This window comes from Lonchura striata, chromosome 9 (genome assembly GCF_046129695.1).
Source record: "Lonchura striata isolate bLonStr1 chromosome 9, bLonStr1.mat, whole genome shotgun sequence".
Lineage (NCBI taxonomy): Eukaryota > Metazoa > Chordata > Aves > Passeriformes > Estrildidae > Lonchura > Lonchura striata.
The window spans coordinates 3,335,977-3,351,260 of NC_134611.1; the positions used below are offsets into that span (position 1 = coordinate 3,335,977).

Genomic DNA, 15,284 nt, shown 5'->3' on the forward strand with positions numbered 1-15,284 from the left:
GAATGCTGATACCAACCACAAGAGGGAGAAAGATACATGTGGAGTCTGGTATTCTGGTGCTGCATAAAACTGCCTGGATATCTTCTGGACTTGCTTCATGTCACAGAATCAGAGCAGGATCTGTGTCCTCAGTTCATCAGGACCTCTCTACAGCACCTGTGGATGCTCTTGTGCATTAAGATCAAAAAGGATATATGACATGAGCTAAAAAACTTGCATATTTGTGCTGCTATGTCTGACATTTTTGTCTTTTGTAATTCATAAATAAAATGGCAAAATAATATTAAAGATCACGGAGCACCTGATTTTAAAAGCTTATATTAAAATGGTATTAAGGCTGTGTTGCAGAAGCTGGTGCTGTCAGTGTTTGAAAAAAGCGTTCTTTAAAGATTCATTGGTTTACTCACAGTTTTTATATTCATTATAAAATATGCATATACCATGTTTAATATAAAATATGCATAAACCAGATGAGGTTTGAAGTGCACACAACTGACCTGAAGGCATGTACTGTAGCTTCTTGAAAATTGGTTTTACTCTTTGAAAGCTATGCTTGTAGATGCACCTATTTTTGATAACTATCAATAATTGGACAACCTACCATGACTTCATGCCCAAAACAGTGGTGTTTTTACCTTTTGGCAGCAAATAAAAATTACAGACATCTATAAAAAGAGTAATGTTGCTCCTGTGCCCCTTCTTTAATGTGCCTTGTATTACTTTTGGTGTTAAGGGAAGTCATCCAAGACACTTTGCAGCAAATGCAATAGTCACGGTCTCATTAAGAAATCATGTTAAAGCATGTTTGAACATTGAGTAGTTTAGCAGTAGCACAATTAACTAGTGCATTAGTCTGTTAAAATGTGTTCACTTGCTTAAAATCATGTTTTTTCCCCAGTTACTCCACATTGAAATTGAGTTTTTGGCCTGAGTAGCTTTCATAGGTTCTGTTGAGCAGTATGAAAAGTGTGTATTCTATATAGGATGTTGCATATTGTATTTTTCTTAATGTACTTAATACAGAAAGGCTACAGCCCTTGATTTGAGATCTGATTTAGACTGGATGGTATTTCTAGTTCTTGCCAATTTAATTAAATTGATTTAGTGTCATAGCCTTTCTGGGACAGGATTTTTTAATCCAGCTTTGTTTCTTAGATGTTCTTTAGGCCTTTCAGCTGCTCCTGTTGGTTCCTGAGGCTTTTTGACGTAAGGCTATGCTAGTATTAGCCTATTATTCAGGTTTTCCTGTGCTTAAAGATACCTTGTTTTTTCTTTTTTTATTGATAAGAAGAAAAGAGTCTTCAGGGAAGAATGGGCTGTATAGTAGTATTTTGGTCCTTTGAGGAGTCCCCCACAGCTCCAAGCAGTTTAAATGAGATCAACCTGATGAGCTCCATCTTCTTCCCATCTTACACATTTCTCTTACACTTAGGAAGGGTAATGTGAGATGTCACAGTAGAAAAAATAAGCTGATACTATCCTCTTTGATTTGAGTTTAGCATGAGGGTTTTACCTATTACTTGATATTTAAAAAATTAAAAGGTATTGGTGCATAACAGTATTTCAGATGTAATCCATCTAAGCTTGGATAAATGTGGAGGGTTTTTTTTCTCTTCAAAGAAACATGCTCTCAGAAGCTGGGGCACAAATCAGATAAAATTGTTGCTGTGAAATAATCTTTTCCCAGCAGCAGCAGCAGCAAATACGCTTTCATGAAGCACAAATATATTCCAAATAAGATAAGAAGTTCCACAGTAGGTCAGAGGAGCCCTATCCTGCACACATGGCAGAACTGGGAATCTAGATATATGAAAACTGGGTTGCAATTTTATGAAGAGATGAAATATTGCTGTGTTGCTTTTAATAGCTGTGGTTGGATGGTTTATGGTTGGATGGCTTGGACTCACCATCTCTTCCACATCTCTTGATTTTTTTTTTTTTTTAGAATGGCCACAGGTGGCAGATAATTCAAGATTTGTTGGGAACTGATCAAGACAATCTTGACTTAGCCAATGTCAACCTGATGCTGGAGCTGCTGGTGCAAAAGAAGAAGCAATTGGAAGCAGTAAGAAGTTTCTCTTATTTAAATGAACACTGTGTATTTTGACTTTTTTCTTTGGACACCTTTTCTTGGAAGCGGGATTCTGTTGGTGAATTAATTGCTCAGTATTTTCTCTTGTGTTTTGGTGTTTAAAAGGTGACTGTTTTGCTGACCTTTGTAGTTGAGTAACATTTCAGCTGTGATGCCCATAACATGCTTAAAATGCTGTTCGTGGCAGGGCTGTATAAACAAGCAGGGAAAACAGAAAAGGATAAGAAAATATGACTCGCAGAACACAGAAAAGCACATGATAAAGTTTGCTAATTGTCTGTTGCACAGGTGAATATCAGCTCTTTCTTAGTAATAAGCATGAAGAAATACAGAATATAGGTTAAAGAATAAACACAATGAGCATATGAAAAGGAATCACACCCTTTAGTTTCTGCTGGAGCCGATGGAATCTGAATGACCACCTTTCCTGAGGGCTTTTTCAGTATGTAATGCTTGAAAGAAACATTCAGATGTCTTGTTTAGGAAGCTGGTTTGAGATTCAGCCAATATGAAGCAAGCTGTTCCTTTGATTTAATTGAAATGTAGTTGGTTTGGGATAGTTTGGCTATTCATTCCAAGTTATGAGAACCAGACCTTATAAATTAGGCTGGTTTATTACAGAATTTGACCCAGTGAACTTAGAGTAGGAGGGTGGATTTTGACAGTGCTTTGAAACAGGTGAGGGAAAGTTATATTGGGAATATTCTAACTTATGCACTCTTACAGAATCAATATTTACAACTTGTGGTTCTGATGGAAAAAAAGTAACCACAAAATATACTTGACTATCAGCAGAACTGTTACATTGCCTTGTACATGGAAGAGTTACACTTCCTTATTTGCTGTGTTACAGGAGTCCCATGCTGCCCAATTGCAGATCCTTATGGAATTCCTTAAAGTCGCCAGGAGGAACAAACGAGAGGTAACTTTGTGTTTCAGTCGGTGAGGTGCTGTCTGCTGCTTTCTCCCACTGCATTTCTGTTGAAGTGATGTGTTAGCCTGGCAAAGAATTACTCAAGGCGTGTTGGGGGGAATCTCAGACAGCGGCCACATGGGTTTGAAGGAAAATTAATCTCTTTATGTATGACAGCTTCAATTTTTAATCATTTGCCTTCTCATCTCAAGCTGGTGAAGCTTGTGGGGATACAGAGACTCCTTGGTGTAAGTGAACATCATTTTCTTGAACGGAGATTGTTTTCCCAACACAGAAGAAAAATCTAAGATTGGGAAAGAGTGAAACCATTTTCACTACCAGGTTTTTTCCTGTAGTTTATCAAATAGCATGACTAATGTGGTGACATAAAGAATTAATATTATGTGCCTTCTTCCTTATTTGTCCTACAAGGAGTGTCTCAAGGAATATGAGAGAGTTCTATAATCAGATACACATGGTTTGGGACTCTTCCTTTATAAGGTCATGCAGTGCATAAACCGTAATACCACAAATTGCCCAGAAACCTGGAAAAATGATAATGAAAACAGTAAAAGGATGAGCTCTCTTGTGGTCCATGGTTTCTGAAAAGGATGTGAAGAACAGAAGACCCATCAGTGTGACTATAAGGTGAAACTTGAAACCATATATGGGTGTAAGAAACTTTGTCCAGAATGGATTGAGGGTCTGGTTATAGACTCACTCCAGAGCAAGTCTGGAGCCTGTCCACCAACAGATATCCATGGCCAAAATCAACAAGGGTTGTGGAGAGTCCAAAGAAGGGTAAGAAAGCTGGTGAAGGGTCTGGAAAACATAAGGGCAGCTCAGGGAGCTGGGGTTGTTTAGTCTGGAGAAAAGGAGGCTCAGTGGGGTTATTGCTCTAATCATCTGACAGGAGATTGTAGTGGTGGGGGGAATCGGGCTCTTCTGCCATGTCTCAGGTGAAAAGATGAGGGTAAATGGCCAGAAGTTGCACCAGAAGAGGTTCAGATTAGATACTAGAAAAAAATTTTTTCACTGAAAGAGTGGTCAGGTATTGGAGTGAATTGATCAGGGAGCTGGTGGAGTCACAGTCTTGAATGTCCAAGAGGCATCTGGATATGGATTGGGGAATATGGTTTAGGGGTTAGTATGGTGGTGCTGGGGTGGTGGTTGGACTAGATAATCTTGAAGGTCTCTTTCAGCATTGATTCTGTGAGTTTCAGTACCTGGGAAACCTTTCCCATCTCATCTGCTTCTGTGTGGCTATCTCTTGGCTTTAGTAATAATTTTTAAAGGATAACATCTCCTTTTAAGGCTTAAGAAACTTAATTTTTGCTGAAGATCCCTGAAAACAGCCTTTAGAATGTCCTGAAGGCAATTAGGACATATAGTTTATTTCAGATCCTCCATGTCCCTGCTTATGTATTCCCTCTGTTGCCAAGACTTCCTCTGTTATTTTGTACCTCTAGTGTGAAATGCAGACTGTCACATCTCCAAAGACTTCTGGGCAGGCCTGTCAGTTCTGTCCTTGCCCCAGAGCTTAGTATCTGGCCTTGCCATTTATTTTAAGTGAAATGAGGACTTGTCAGACTTCTAGCAGTCTTTGCTCTCACTTGGTAAGGGTAATAAGGATAAAAATCAGTGGGTAGATGCCTGCAAAATACAGACCAGTCCTTTGGATAGTTTTACATATCGAAACCTGTCTTTGGGAGTCAGTTTACACATAGAGTAAATTGATGCTTCCTTTTCGGTAAGTGACAGGGTTCTCCCTGTAGCTGGTGGAGACTGTGGTAAGCACCCCTTTCTGGAGGGACTTTCGTGGGGATAACAGAGGAGTTATTGTTTGGGTTAAGACAGTGGTGATGTATCCAAACTGCAGAAAGCCTGAGAGGGTGGCTTGGAAGGTGAGAACGGGGGGGTTAAGTGACCATATTAATAATGCAATAAAGGTTATCAGGGCTTCTGAAGTTCACTGTGGTTTCTTTTGGTGCTGTGACTGTTTAAGACTGTTTAAGAATTGAGCTCAAGGAACATGTGTGGACCCTGGAACAATGATGTATTGCACATAATTGTGAGTCATACAAGCAGCCTTTTTATGGGGAGGAACATGACCTTTCTTCCTTTCTTAATTCAGACTTGGTTTTAGTAAAGATAGCTGCAGAGTAAATGCAATTTCACTCAGTAAACCATAGCTGTAAAGATAAGTTCTTAATAAATAAAGATTTTTTTTTTAAAGTATGATCCTGAGTTCTTATTTCTAATTTTTGGCTTAAATATTTAATGGAACTTTGGTAACTTTGCTTCCTAATATGCCTCTTTGAATACTATCTATTGCAAGATTTTATGAACAGGTTTCATTTACCACATACTGCAAGTTCTTACAGAGGGACTAAGGTATTTTTATAAGTGAATACAGATACTGCCTCAGTGCACCTGTATAGTATTTCCCATGTTCAAAGCAGATGATTAACCACCTGTAACCTTTCTTGACTGCTTCACTCATAAGTTATGTTTTTTTTTTTCTCTTGCACTAATGAAATGGTGACTTCTGAGCATATTGGAGTGGGTTTATAGCTAGAAGAAAACTATCCTTTAGACTTCTACTTCAGCATATTGGTGTAGTCAAGTTTTTTGATAGATGCCTCTTTGCCACCTTCTCATAATTTCTCTAGAAGATAAATGTGAGGTTCAGCACCTGCAGCAGTTTCTATTAGAAATTCTGTTTTGATCTCTTCATAACTTTTAAAAATGTTGATCTTTCAGGCTGGAATTTACTGCATGTTTTTTGCACAAAGGTACTTGCAAGCCCTTTTCCTTTTGAAGTTCATGTATTTTGTTTTCTTTTTGACCTAGAGCAATATGGCAAAAAAAACCCCAAATCCTTGGCAAAATAATAGAAAAAAAAACTTACTTTAGAAAAGATTGAAAACAAATGGCTAAAGCTTAAAAATACTTTTTCACACAAACAACAGATAGTTTTGGAGGGGAGGAACGTATTGATCATTCACAGCAGTTGGATGTCTGTCCCTAAGGCAAACTTAGCATGGCTGAGTGCCTTTCCATGTGTGTGCACAGTTAATTGAATGCACACACTGCATTTTTTTTTCTTAATCCAGTGTCCTCTTCTGTTGATATTAAGGACCCAAAATGTCTGGAAGGTCAAGTTTAATAATGAAATATTTTATCTTGGCACTGATGGGTATTTATTACTATTTTCCTGGGAAACCAAATGCAGCTGCTTGTGACTTTTTAAAATTCTTGCTTCCATACGTGTGTTGCATAAATGCTTTTGCAAATTTAACTTTGTCAGTTTTAAATGTTCACCTGTTCTTTCATCTTGAACACTTTGTGAGAAAACTGAATGTATCAGTTAATTCTCCCCACTTTTATGTTCAATACTTTAAGGAAGAGGCCTTGCTAGTTGTCTGCTCAGGATTTGAATGTCTCCAGTTAGACAAAACTATATAGATCATATAGATAATTTATGCTAAAATATTATTAGTTCAGCTGCCTGATGGTATTTTTGTCAAGCAGCACCATTGCTTACTGAAGAAGAATACTGAGCTTGATGATTGGTATCACAAATCAAGTTCTACACAGCTGCTATTCTTTGGGTGCATTCATGTTTCCCTTGGCAGATATCACTTCATTTTTATTTTTTCTTTCTAATAATGTGATGTTTAGTCTCTCATGTCTAACAAACAAGGCCTCTTTTATGTCTGCTAAAGCATAAGGCTGTTTTTTTAGTTGATTAACATCCTGGGACAGAAAAATAATCCTGAAATGTCTCAGGCTTGTGGCACTGAGTACCTGCTCAGCATTTCAGAATCATTGTTGTTCTTTGCACCCTCAAATGTTAGATACTAAAAATATGAAGAGTTATTAGTTATCGTGGGGTAATGGCTGGGAATTCCAAGAATGAATTCTCCAGGGATGTCATTACCCTGTGTAATCACTTCACCTGTCAAGCCTTATGTTCTGCATGTTCACACATGGATGAACTAATGAGTAAGCAAGAGGAGGTGACAGAACCAGGAATCAGTCATGCTCTTTTGTTGTCATGTGGTCTTGATTACATTTCAGGACTACTGAGGAGAATTTGTAGCTAGAGTAATCAGGTCCCTATCCACTGCACCTACCTGGTATTTAAATCTCTTTGCCTTTTTAAGTTACTGAATGAGAGATGTGAGCTCCAGAAGCAGTGATAAGAAGCCCAAGGATACAATGAGTGTGTGAATAGCAAACTAAAAATTATCATGGTGGTATCAGTGTATACAGCTGGCTCTCCTTGCTGTGCTGGAGAGGTCTTGCAAAGAAAGCACCTACTACTGATACATTACACTCTAAGGCAATTAGTCTAATTGTTTAGGCAGCTTTCTTCCCTTCCTCAGGTGTCCTTATCTTATGAGGCTTTTCTATCAGACCCTATCACTAAGCTTTCAGAGCATATTTCCTCCATACTGTAGGATGTAAATGAGGGAGAGGAATATGCAAGACATGAAACATACTTTATTATACTCCTACCTTTGGGAATTCTGTGTGTTAAACAGCCTGGATATTCTCAAGCCTTTCTGTTAGCTCTTCCCCAGTTTTGAGGAAACATTTATCATTTGGCGGAAGTATTGATCAGAGAAGCAGATAAATATGTTATAGATGGACTGTCCACACGTTTAAGAGGCTTGAATGCCGTATTTCACTAAATGAAACTTGTGGAGGCTCAGGTGTTCCTGTCTTTGTATTAAGAAAAGCCTTGCACCTGGTTCTAGTTGTGCAAATACATTGTAACAGAGAGGTATTTTGTCAAAATAAGTGATATTTGCAATTAATTTATAAGACTAAAATTTCTCTAAGGTCTGAAGATGACTTTCATGCCACAGTTGCCCTGTATGTTGCAAAAGGCTCTGCATCCAAAGCAACAATGGAAAGAAAACCCAGAGACAGACAAGACTTCCAGAGAGAGAAACTGATCTTATTGTGCATTGTCATTGAGGTATTGTATTCTACAGATAGAAATTAATTTCACAGGGTACCTTTAGAAAAGTTCAGCTGTTATAGTGAAGTTTACACTGTGGTTTGTTAAAGCAGCACTTGGTGAAAGAACAGGAAGTAGGAAGATTCTGATGTTGGATGGATGAAGCCACAGGACAGAATTAAGGTTTTTTTTACAGTGATTACCTGGTTTATCCTCCTTGGGTGGTAATTTTTACCTCATCTTGGTTGGAGCAATGGCTTTGTGTTGCTGGGAAAATGATGTTCCCTCTGGTAATAGTTTCATCTATTTGTCTGGATCTATAGTGTATGTTGTGATGACTGCACAGGGAGTCTGGATCAGAGCCTGGAAGGTGTGTTACTGTACATAAAATGGCCTGTGAGCTTCCAAAAACTGTGAATCCAGATGCTTTTTAAGCTGTTTATTAAAACAGTGTTGCTGATTTTGCAGTATTTCTGTAGAAAATAACTCCTGCTGTTCTTTGCTTTTTCTAGAAAAAGCTTTTTGGTTTTTTTTTTTTTTTTGTTCTTTGCTGCTCTGTGATTTTTCTAGAATTAGAAAGACAGTTGGTCAAGGGTCTATAGCTCCTTCCATTATGTGTTTTTCTAGGCTGTGTCTGTGGCACTGGGAGGCTCTGCTGGGCTTTTAGTTTATTGCAAACACTTAGAACTGGCAGCAGGAGACCCTGTCAGGGCTGCTTGTTGTCCGTGCTGCACAAACACAAGGCAGGAAGTTGCTGCCTCCCAAGGGGCCCTTGCTCCAGGAAAAACAGGAAGCTCCAGGATGAAACCTTAGTGCTATACCCAGATAGGCTTGTTAGTAGATGGCCAACCAAAAATAAAATAACCTTGACCTGGTGTTTAGCATTGTGTAAGTTCTTGGTAGCTTCTTGACCATCTGAAATCCCTTTTCCAGGATTATAAAAATGTTTCTTCTGTACATATTCCTAAATCTGAACAATGGGACCAGAATGTTACACACCTGCTTATTGTAGTTCATTCACTGGAGTTGAAATTGAGGTTTAATCACCGAATTAAGGACCTTCTCCTTGTCCATATTGGCCTTTTCATTTCTGGGAAAGCATGTGTGTCTGAAAAGAGAATTTATAGTATGTGCTTCTCTCCAAGCACACATTTTAGTGTTCGTTGGAAGTGCTTTTGCTGACTTAATCCAAAGCTTAACAGGTGTGATTCTGCCCATCACTGGGACAGGACTTGGCTTGCTTTCTGTGCCCAACCAGTGAAAATTAAATTAAGGGCCCTTAAATCTGAATATACTGCAAGAAGTACAATTCATTTAGCTTTCCTTAAATGTCTCTCATAGGCTGGCAATTATAAATCAGTAGTCTCGTTTTTCAAAGTTTAATTGGAATGAATGTGGATTGATTTAAGGTCTTTGATAGATTAAAACACTTCAACTAACATACCAAAAAACCAAAGGTTTCACTGTGGACATTAATTCATTTTATGCTGGTGGCCTGAGAAGACTCCTCCTAAAACAAGCATGAAACATTCTTGCCTGCTTTTTAGAGCTGCTGCTGTTGGGTAAGTTTATGGTAGGTTGTAACTAGAAGGAAGAATTGGTAATAAAGTACCAGATCTCATGCTCTTGGCTGTATGCAATAGTTAATGAAAGCTGGCCAATAAAAAGTCTCTGTTCTTGTTCCTATAAAAAGTATCCTGTTTATGTGATGGCAGCATCAATTATTTTTCAGATGTCCAGTTTGGCTGTGAGCCAGTACTTTGTAGAATAGCTGATTTCCTCACTGTAATTTTGGAACTTGTAAGTGGTTTTGTAACTTCTTTTTAAATGGGATTTATGAATGTGGGGGACTAATGGTATTTTCTAGAGCTGAGTTCAGGCAGGACCCGTGCTGTGCAAGTGTCACTTAACTTTGCCACTAATCTTGGAGCTGTAGCACCACCTGCTATTCCTGCTGCAGGTTTCGAAAGTGAAAATGGAATTATCTGCTATGGTGTAGTGATTTGTAAATTATCTGTGGCAGTCTAGTTCTAAACCATTAAACTTCTGCTGTCTGTGCCTCAAATTAAATGTAAACTGAAACCTTCAGAGTACAGAGATTATTATACATTTATAAAGTCATCTCATTCAAAGAAGCAGCCATGTTAGAAATAGGTGTGGACCCAGCAGCCCTTTCTTCTCCTGTTTTCAGGGACTGAAGCTTTTGTTAGTGTTTAAGAGGAAAATTAAAATGGTAGATTATTTAATGCAGAGTGCACAGATATTTGGAATGCTTTATTAGAAGAGGTTTAAATTGTACTTTTTGTTGAAGCAGAACCTCCTGCCTCTTAAAGGAACAAACTTGAGCACTTGAGTGAATAAGTCTTTGGAAGTAGCTTGCCAGATATTCTTTGGAATATGTCAGAGTAATATGTCTTGCCAAACTCGTAACTTTGAATTTGGGCAATTTAATATTCTGTTGTAAAGTTGAAACTATAAAAATTTGTATTTGGAGAATATGTTGTGCTTAAGCTTTCATTGGACTTTACTCAGCAAATGCTTCTGGTCACAGGCCACCTTGCTGGTTGTCTGTAAATTTTTTACTGGGAGCTGAGGAGAGTCAGGGGCACTTCCAGTTCTCTGTGTATTTATTACACTTACGTGTCTCAGTGAACCAGACTTGCTCTGGAGCTGATGTCAGGAGCTCTCACCTAGAGGAATGTGTGTGTGTTTGGGCCCTGCAGGGCTGGGTTTAGGCTCTGGGTGTTAGGGTGGGACATAGCTGCTGAACAAACAGGTAAGGAGACGATGTCCTTGCTTAGGTGTAAACAGTTATCAAGCCTGTGGCTTCAGTTGCTTGAGGTGAGCAAATCCAGCTTGCTGACTGACCAAAAACCTGGAAGATATTCCATGTAACACAAAGAAGGGAAAGGAAATGTTGGCTGGTGAGAGGGGAAGTCTCCTTCTGACCCTTTCAGGTGTAGCCCTCAAATGGACTGGAGCTTATGGTGTAATCCAAGGTAAGTATCACACCTTTGGAAGAAGTGATACCTTGTTACCACGTGGTGCTTGCTCAGTGCCAGGAGCAAATCTTGCTCTGGTCAAAACAGGTTCTTTCCAACCCAGAAACTTAATGACAGCGTTTAAATCAGCAAGTGACAGGTTAACAGCTGGGATGAGAATTAGCCTTGATACCTTCCAGCAAAACATTTTGTATTTAACTGAACGGTGAAATTATCATTGTCTTTCATTGTGTTTTTTTCTAATTGTGACAGGACAAATGGGGGAACGGTTTGAAAGTGAAAGAGTGTGGGTTCAGATATTAGGAAGAAATTCTCCCCTGTGAGGATGAGTAGCCTCTGGCACAGGGTGCCCAGAGAAGCTGTGGCTGCTCCATCCCTTGAAGTGTTCAGGGCCAGGCTGGACAGGGCTTGGTGCGACCTGGGATAATGAAAGGAATCCCTGCCTGTGGCAGGGGGTGGAGTGATATAATCTTTAAGGTCCCATCTAACCCAGACCACTTTGTCATTCTATACTCAGTCTTTGCAAACCTGTTACATCTTGTCTGAGACATGTTAGAAGAGCATAATAGTATTAGTTTGAATAATGTACGTTTCTGTGATTGACATCCAAATACCTCCTGCTCTTGTTTCACATTGTTTCAAAATAATAGTTTGTCTTGAATGTGGTTTGTGTGCACACTTACATTAATCTGTGCATTTGAACTTCTTGCCTGGTGACTTTTGAATTGTGTAGCACACCAGTGAAGAGAGTTCAGATTCCTCTCTGGAAAGATTGTAATTTATCTTGGTGGTGGTGCAGTGCAGATTGATTTAGACTTCTCCCATTCTCTTATCCACAGCAATTGGAGCAGATCCAGAAGGAGCTAAGTGTTCTGGAAGAAGATATTAAACGTGTAGAGGTGAGGTGCCCAGACATTGTTCTGACTCTGGCAATTTTTCATTTTCATCAAGCTGTCTGCCCTGCTGTGAGGCTGCTGGGTTAAATTTACGGCATTTAAGTCAGTAATGGGAAAATGAACAGATGATGCTCTTTCTTTAATTTGTTCATTTAGTTGATGTGTGCAGGCTGCAGTTAGGTAGCTCTTATATAATCATTTCTTTGTGTTGGTAGTAAGTATTTTAGAGTAGTTGCTAGAAATCAGCAGCTGGTATATTGATCAGAATTTAAGATTTTTGTACGTTGCTGGCTGTTTGCACAGGTTGTTTAAACCTTAGCAGCATCTAAGTCTTAAAATGGAGAGGTGTGGGGGGTTCAGAAGAGGGCTGTTGTGCAGACTGGGCAGGAACAAAACCAGTTCCTGCTGCATGTCAAAACTGATTGCTGCTACCTCCTGATATAGTTATCTTAATTCCTTAATAATGGGAATCTCTTGATATTTTTGCTAAGAATTATTCTCCAAGAATCTGTAACCCCATCAGTGCAATCCTTCTGTCTTCACTGAGTTTTTAGGTTGCTCTTGGTCCTTTTCTGTAATCCATTCTAGTATTTAATCTTGCAGTAGGGAGCTGATGTTTCAGGAATACATCAGACTGCCACCTCTCCAAATATCATTCCCTTAAAGCTTCTCGGGAATCAGTTTGCTGGTCTGTTTCTCACTGCTTGCTCATCTTGAGCAATCAGCATGTGTTCCCAACTACCTTCCAAAAAGCCTTTTAGAATGTTTCATGCAATTAATATGTGTGCTGATGAATTAGCAAAATAGAAATATTACTGACAACTGCAAGAATTCCCATTTATCTATCTAATAGCTGTTTGGAATTTTTTCAGACCTCTTTTCCTAAATGCTTTTCAGCTTTGGTGAAATAAATATACCTTAGTGTGTTTTATTCAGACTGGTAAAATAAGTCTTGAGATCTAGGAGAAACTATTCCCAAAAGCTGTGGAATCTCTCAAAGAGCATCCAGCTACCTGTTTCTGTGCTCTTTAATCAGGCATTTCAGTGGGCTGCAGCTATGGTATATTCCTGGGGTGTGATGCTGACCTTGGCTCTAACCTCTAAAGCCTGGGATCTCTCTTGTCACAAATATCCTTCTTTCTACCTATCAACTAATAGGCACCTAGTGGGAATTTGAAAGCACAAGTAATAATTGTCCTGGGAACACTTTGCCCCTCAACTAATGAGCTGTTGCATCCTGCATAGCTTCCATTTCCCAAACAGATGAAAGACAGTTTCACACTGGGTACACAGCAGTGACTTAGTCTGGGAGGGACAAAGCCAAGTTCATGTGCAAAGTTTATCTCTTGTGCAGTGGTCCCACAGAGGACTGACAGATCCTCTTTTAAGTCTGTGGCACCACCTTTGCCCTGTTGCCTTGTGACTATTCTTGCCATGACCCATATCCAGCTTTACCTTCCAGTTTTGAAGGCTGTTAGATAAGTTTGCACATATCTCAAAAATGCAGTTACAGCTTGCTAGTTCTGCCATGTTTAAGGGAGATGGGTTAGAGGCAATTGGATGATAACCAAATCTGTTGGGTTTGTTGGAGTATAAACTCCAAAATTGCCACTCTTGAAGCACAGAGCACAACAGGTGTAGGATTTTTGAAACCCAGTCTGAATGGTAACTGAAAAAAAAAATTGAAGAAAATCAGTGTTTTTTCAGGTATAGGTTAGGATTTTTAGGTAAGAGTTGAGTAAATGTAGACACAAGAAAAGCAGCAGTATTATGTAAACACATGTATTAGACAGACATGTTTTGTCAGCCCTGATGTAACGTGGCTTTCTGTTTCAGGAGATGAGTGGCCTGTACTCCCCAGTCAGTGAGGACAGCACAGTGCCACAGTTTGAGGCTCCCTCACCTTCACACAGGTATGGAGCTTGCAACTCAACTTGGATTTCAAACTGCACATGTTGCACTCTACATGCTAGTGCTTTCCAAGCAGTGCCCAAAACATGAGCAAAACTGTTTTTTGAGTGCTGTACAGTATTTTCCTATTGTGTTTCTAATTGCTGTAAACTTTATGTGAACAAAGAAGTGAAGAAAAAGCCATCTGAGCCTGCATTTGGATGAAAAATCTGCTCTGAATCAGATGCCATGGAAAACCGATGGCTTTAAATGTCATGTGAATTAGTAAACTTGAGTCATAAGCCTTTGCTATGGAATAAAATATTACTATTATTTATATGCTACCTTTTCTGAACATTGTGTTGTTCTGCTTGGCATATGAAAGGTCTTAATTTTGTATGGTGCTGGAGTGCTCTGGCTCCCCTAATCAGCATGGATAGCTAAAGGTATGGGCTCAGATCAGAATTTGAAATGTACAGCCTATTGATTCTGTTTATCTGCTGTCTGTTTTGATTTAATGAAATGCCTTTCTAATAACATAATTTCATGTGTATTTTTGCCTGGAATATTGCATAGTCTGGTTTCTTGATGATAATACTGCAGATGCTTCTTGTATCCAAGTTGTAAGTGCCAGAGTTTGAAGTGCTCTACTTTACAGATGTCTTTTTATCTAATTTCAGCAGGGCCAAGTTATGTTATTAAGTGATCATCTCTGCTATCTCTTAGAAGTAGAGTTCTCTAAACTGTCATTTTCTGTTATAAAATTGTACTGGTAGATTTTTTTTTGCAGTTAGCAGCTCTAAACCTAATAGCCCAGAAGTAAAAAATGATCAGATTTCTTCCCTTGAAGAGACTTAGAAACAGTGCTGTGGTGAGGAACCCAGCAATATTGGCTGGATTTTCCTACCAAGATGCTATTTCTGGACAGAGAGACCAATATCTCTGATATTTCTATGTAACTCTGGCTGCCCCTGAGGGAAGGGACAGAAATATGATCAGAATGGATGGGAACAGCATTTCTAATTCAGTTCTTCACTGCTTCTTCAATTCTTTTTAGGTACAGATTTGTTTCTTGGTATGGAGTATTGCTGTTTTGCCAAGAAGCAGTTTTGTGAAACTCATGAGATTCTTGTCAGGTTCTACTACTTTTCTGGTTATTGGCTATTAAATAGATTGGTTTTACTCTGTGGTAGAGAGGCTTGGGGTAAACTTGAGCACGGGTTGGGCAACATCAATTTGTTGGATGTTGGATGCCTTCAGGCCCAGAAACCTTTCTCTTTTAACAGGAGATTCTACTTATGAGTAGAAATGTATCTCTATTACTTGAGCTAAGCTAACAAACAAGCCCCCAAAGAACTTTCTTTATCTGTTGAAGGCTGGAATAACATTTTGAGCCCAGGAGTTTTAGTAAAAGCATTGAGGGGGGAACAGTCTGCAGTTAGAGCTACACTGGTTTCAGTCTACTGAGAATTTCTTAATATTCCTTTATGCCTATTTATTTCATGTCCTAGGGGTCAAT

The 15,284-nt window shown here is 39.0% G+C and overlaps 1 protein-coding gene across 2 annotated transcripts in view; it reads left to right on the top strand.

The window, feature by feature from the left end:
- The window catches only part of COP1 (COP1 E3 ubiquitin ligase), a 123,464-nt gene that overhangs the window by 10,303 nt on the left and 97,877 nt on the right, over positions 1–15,284 (top strand). For both annotated transcript variants that reach the window (XM_021545970.3, XM_077785294.1), the window contains exons 5-8: positions 1,946–2,065; positions 2,946–3,014; positions 11,819–11,878; positions 13,712–13,788. In XM_021545970.3, the coding sequence (XP_021401645.2) occupies positions 1,946–2,065; positions 2,946–3,014; positions 11,819–11,878; positions 13,712–13,788 (326 nt within the window). The remainder of the gene's footprint in view (positions 1–1,945; positions 2,066–2,945; positions 3,015–11,818; positions 11,879–13,711; positions 13,789–15,284) is intronic.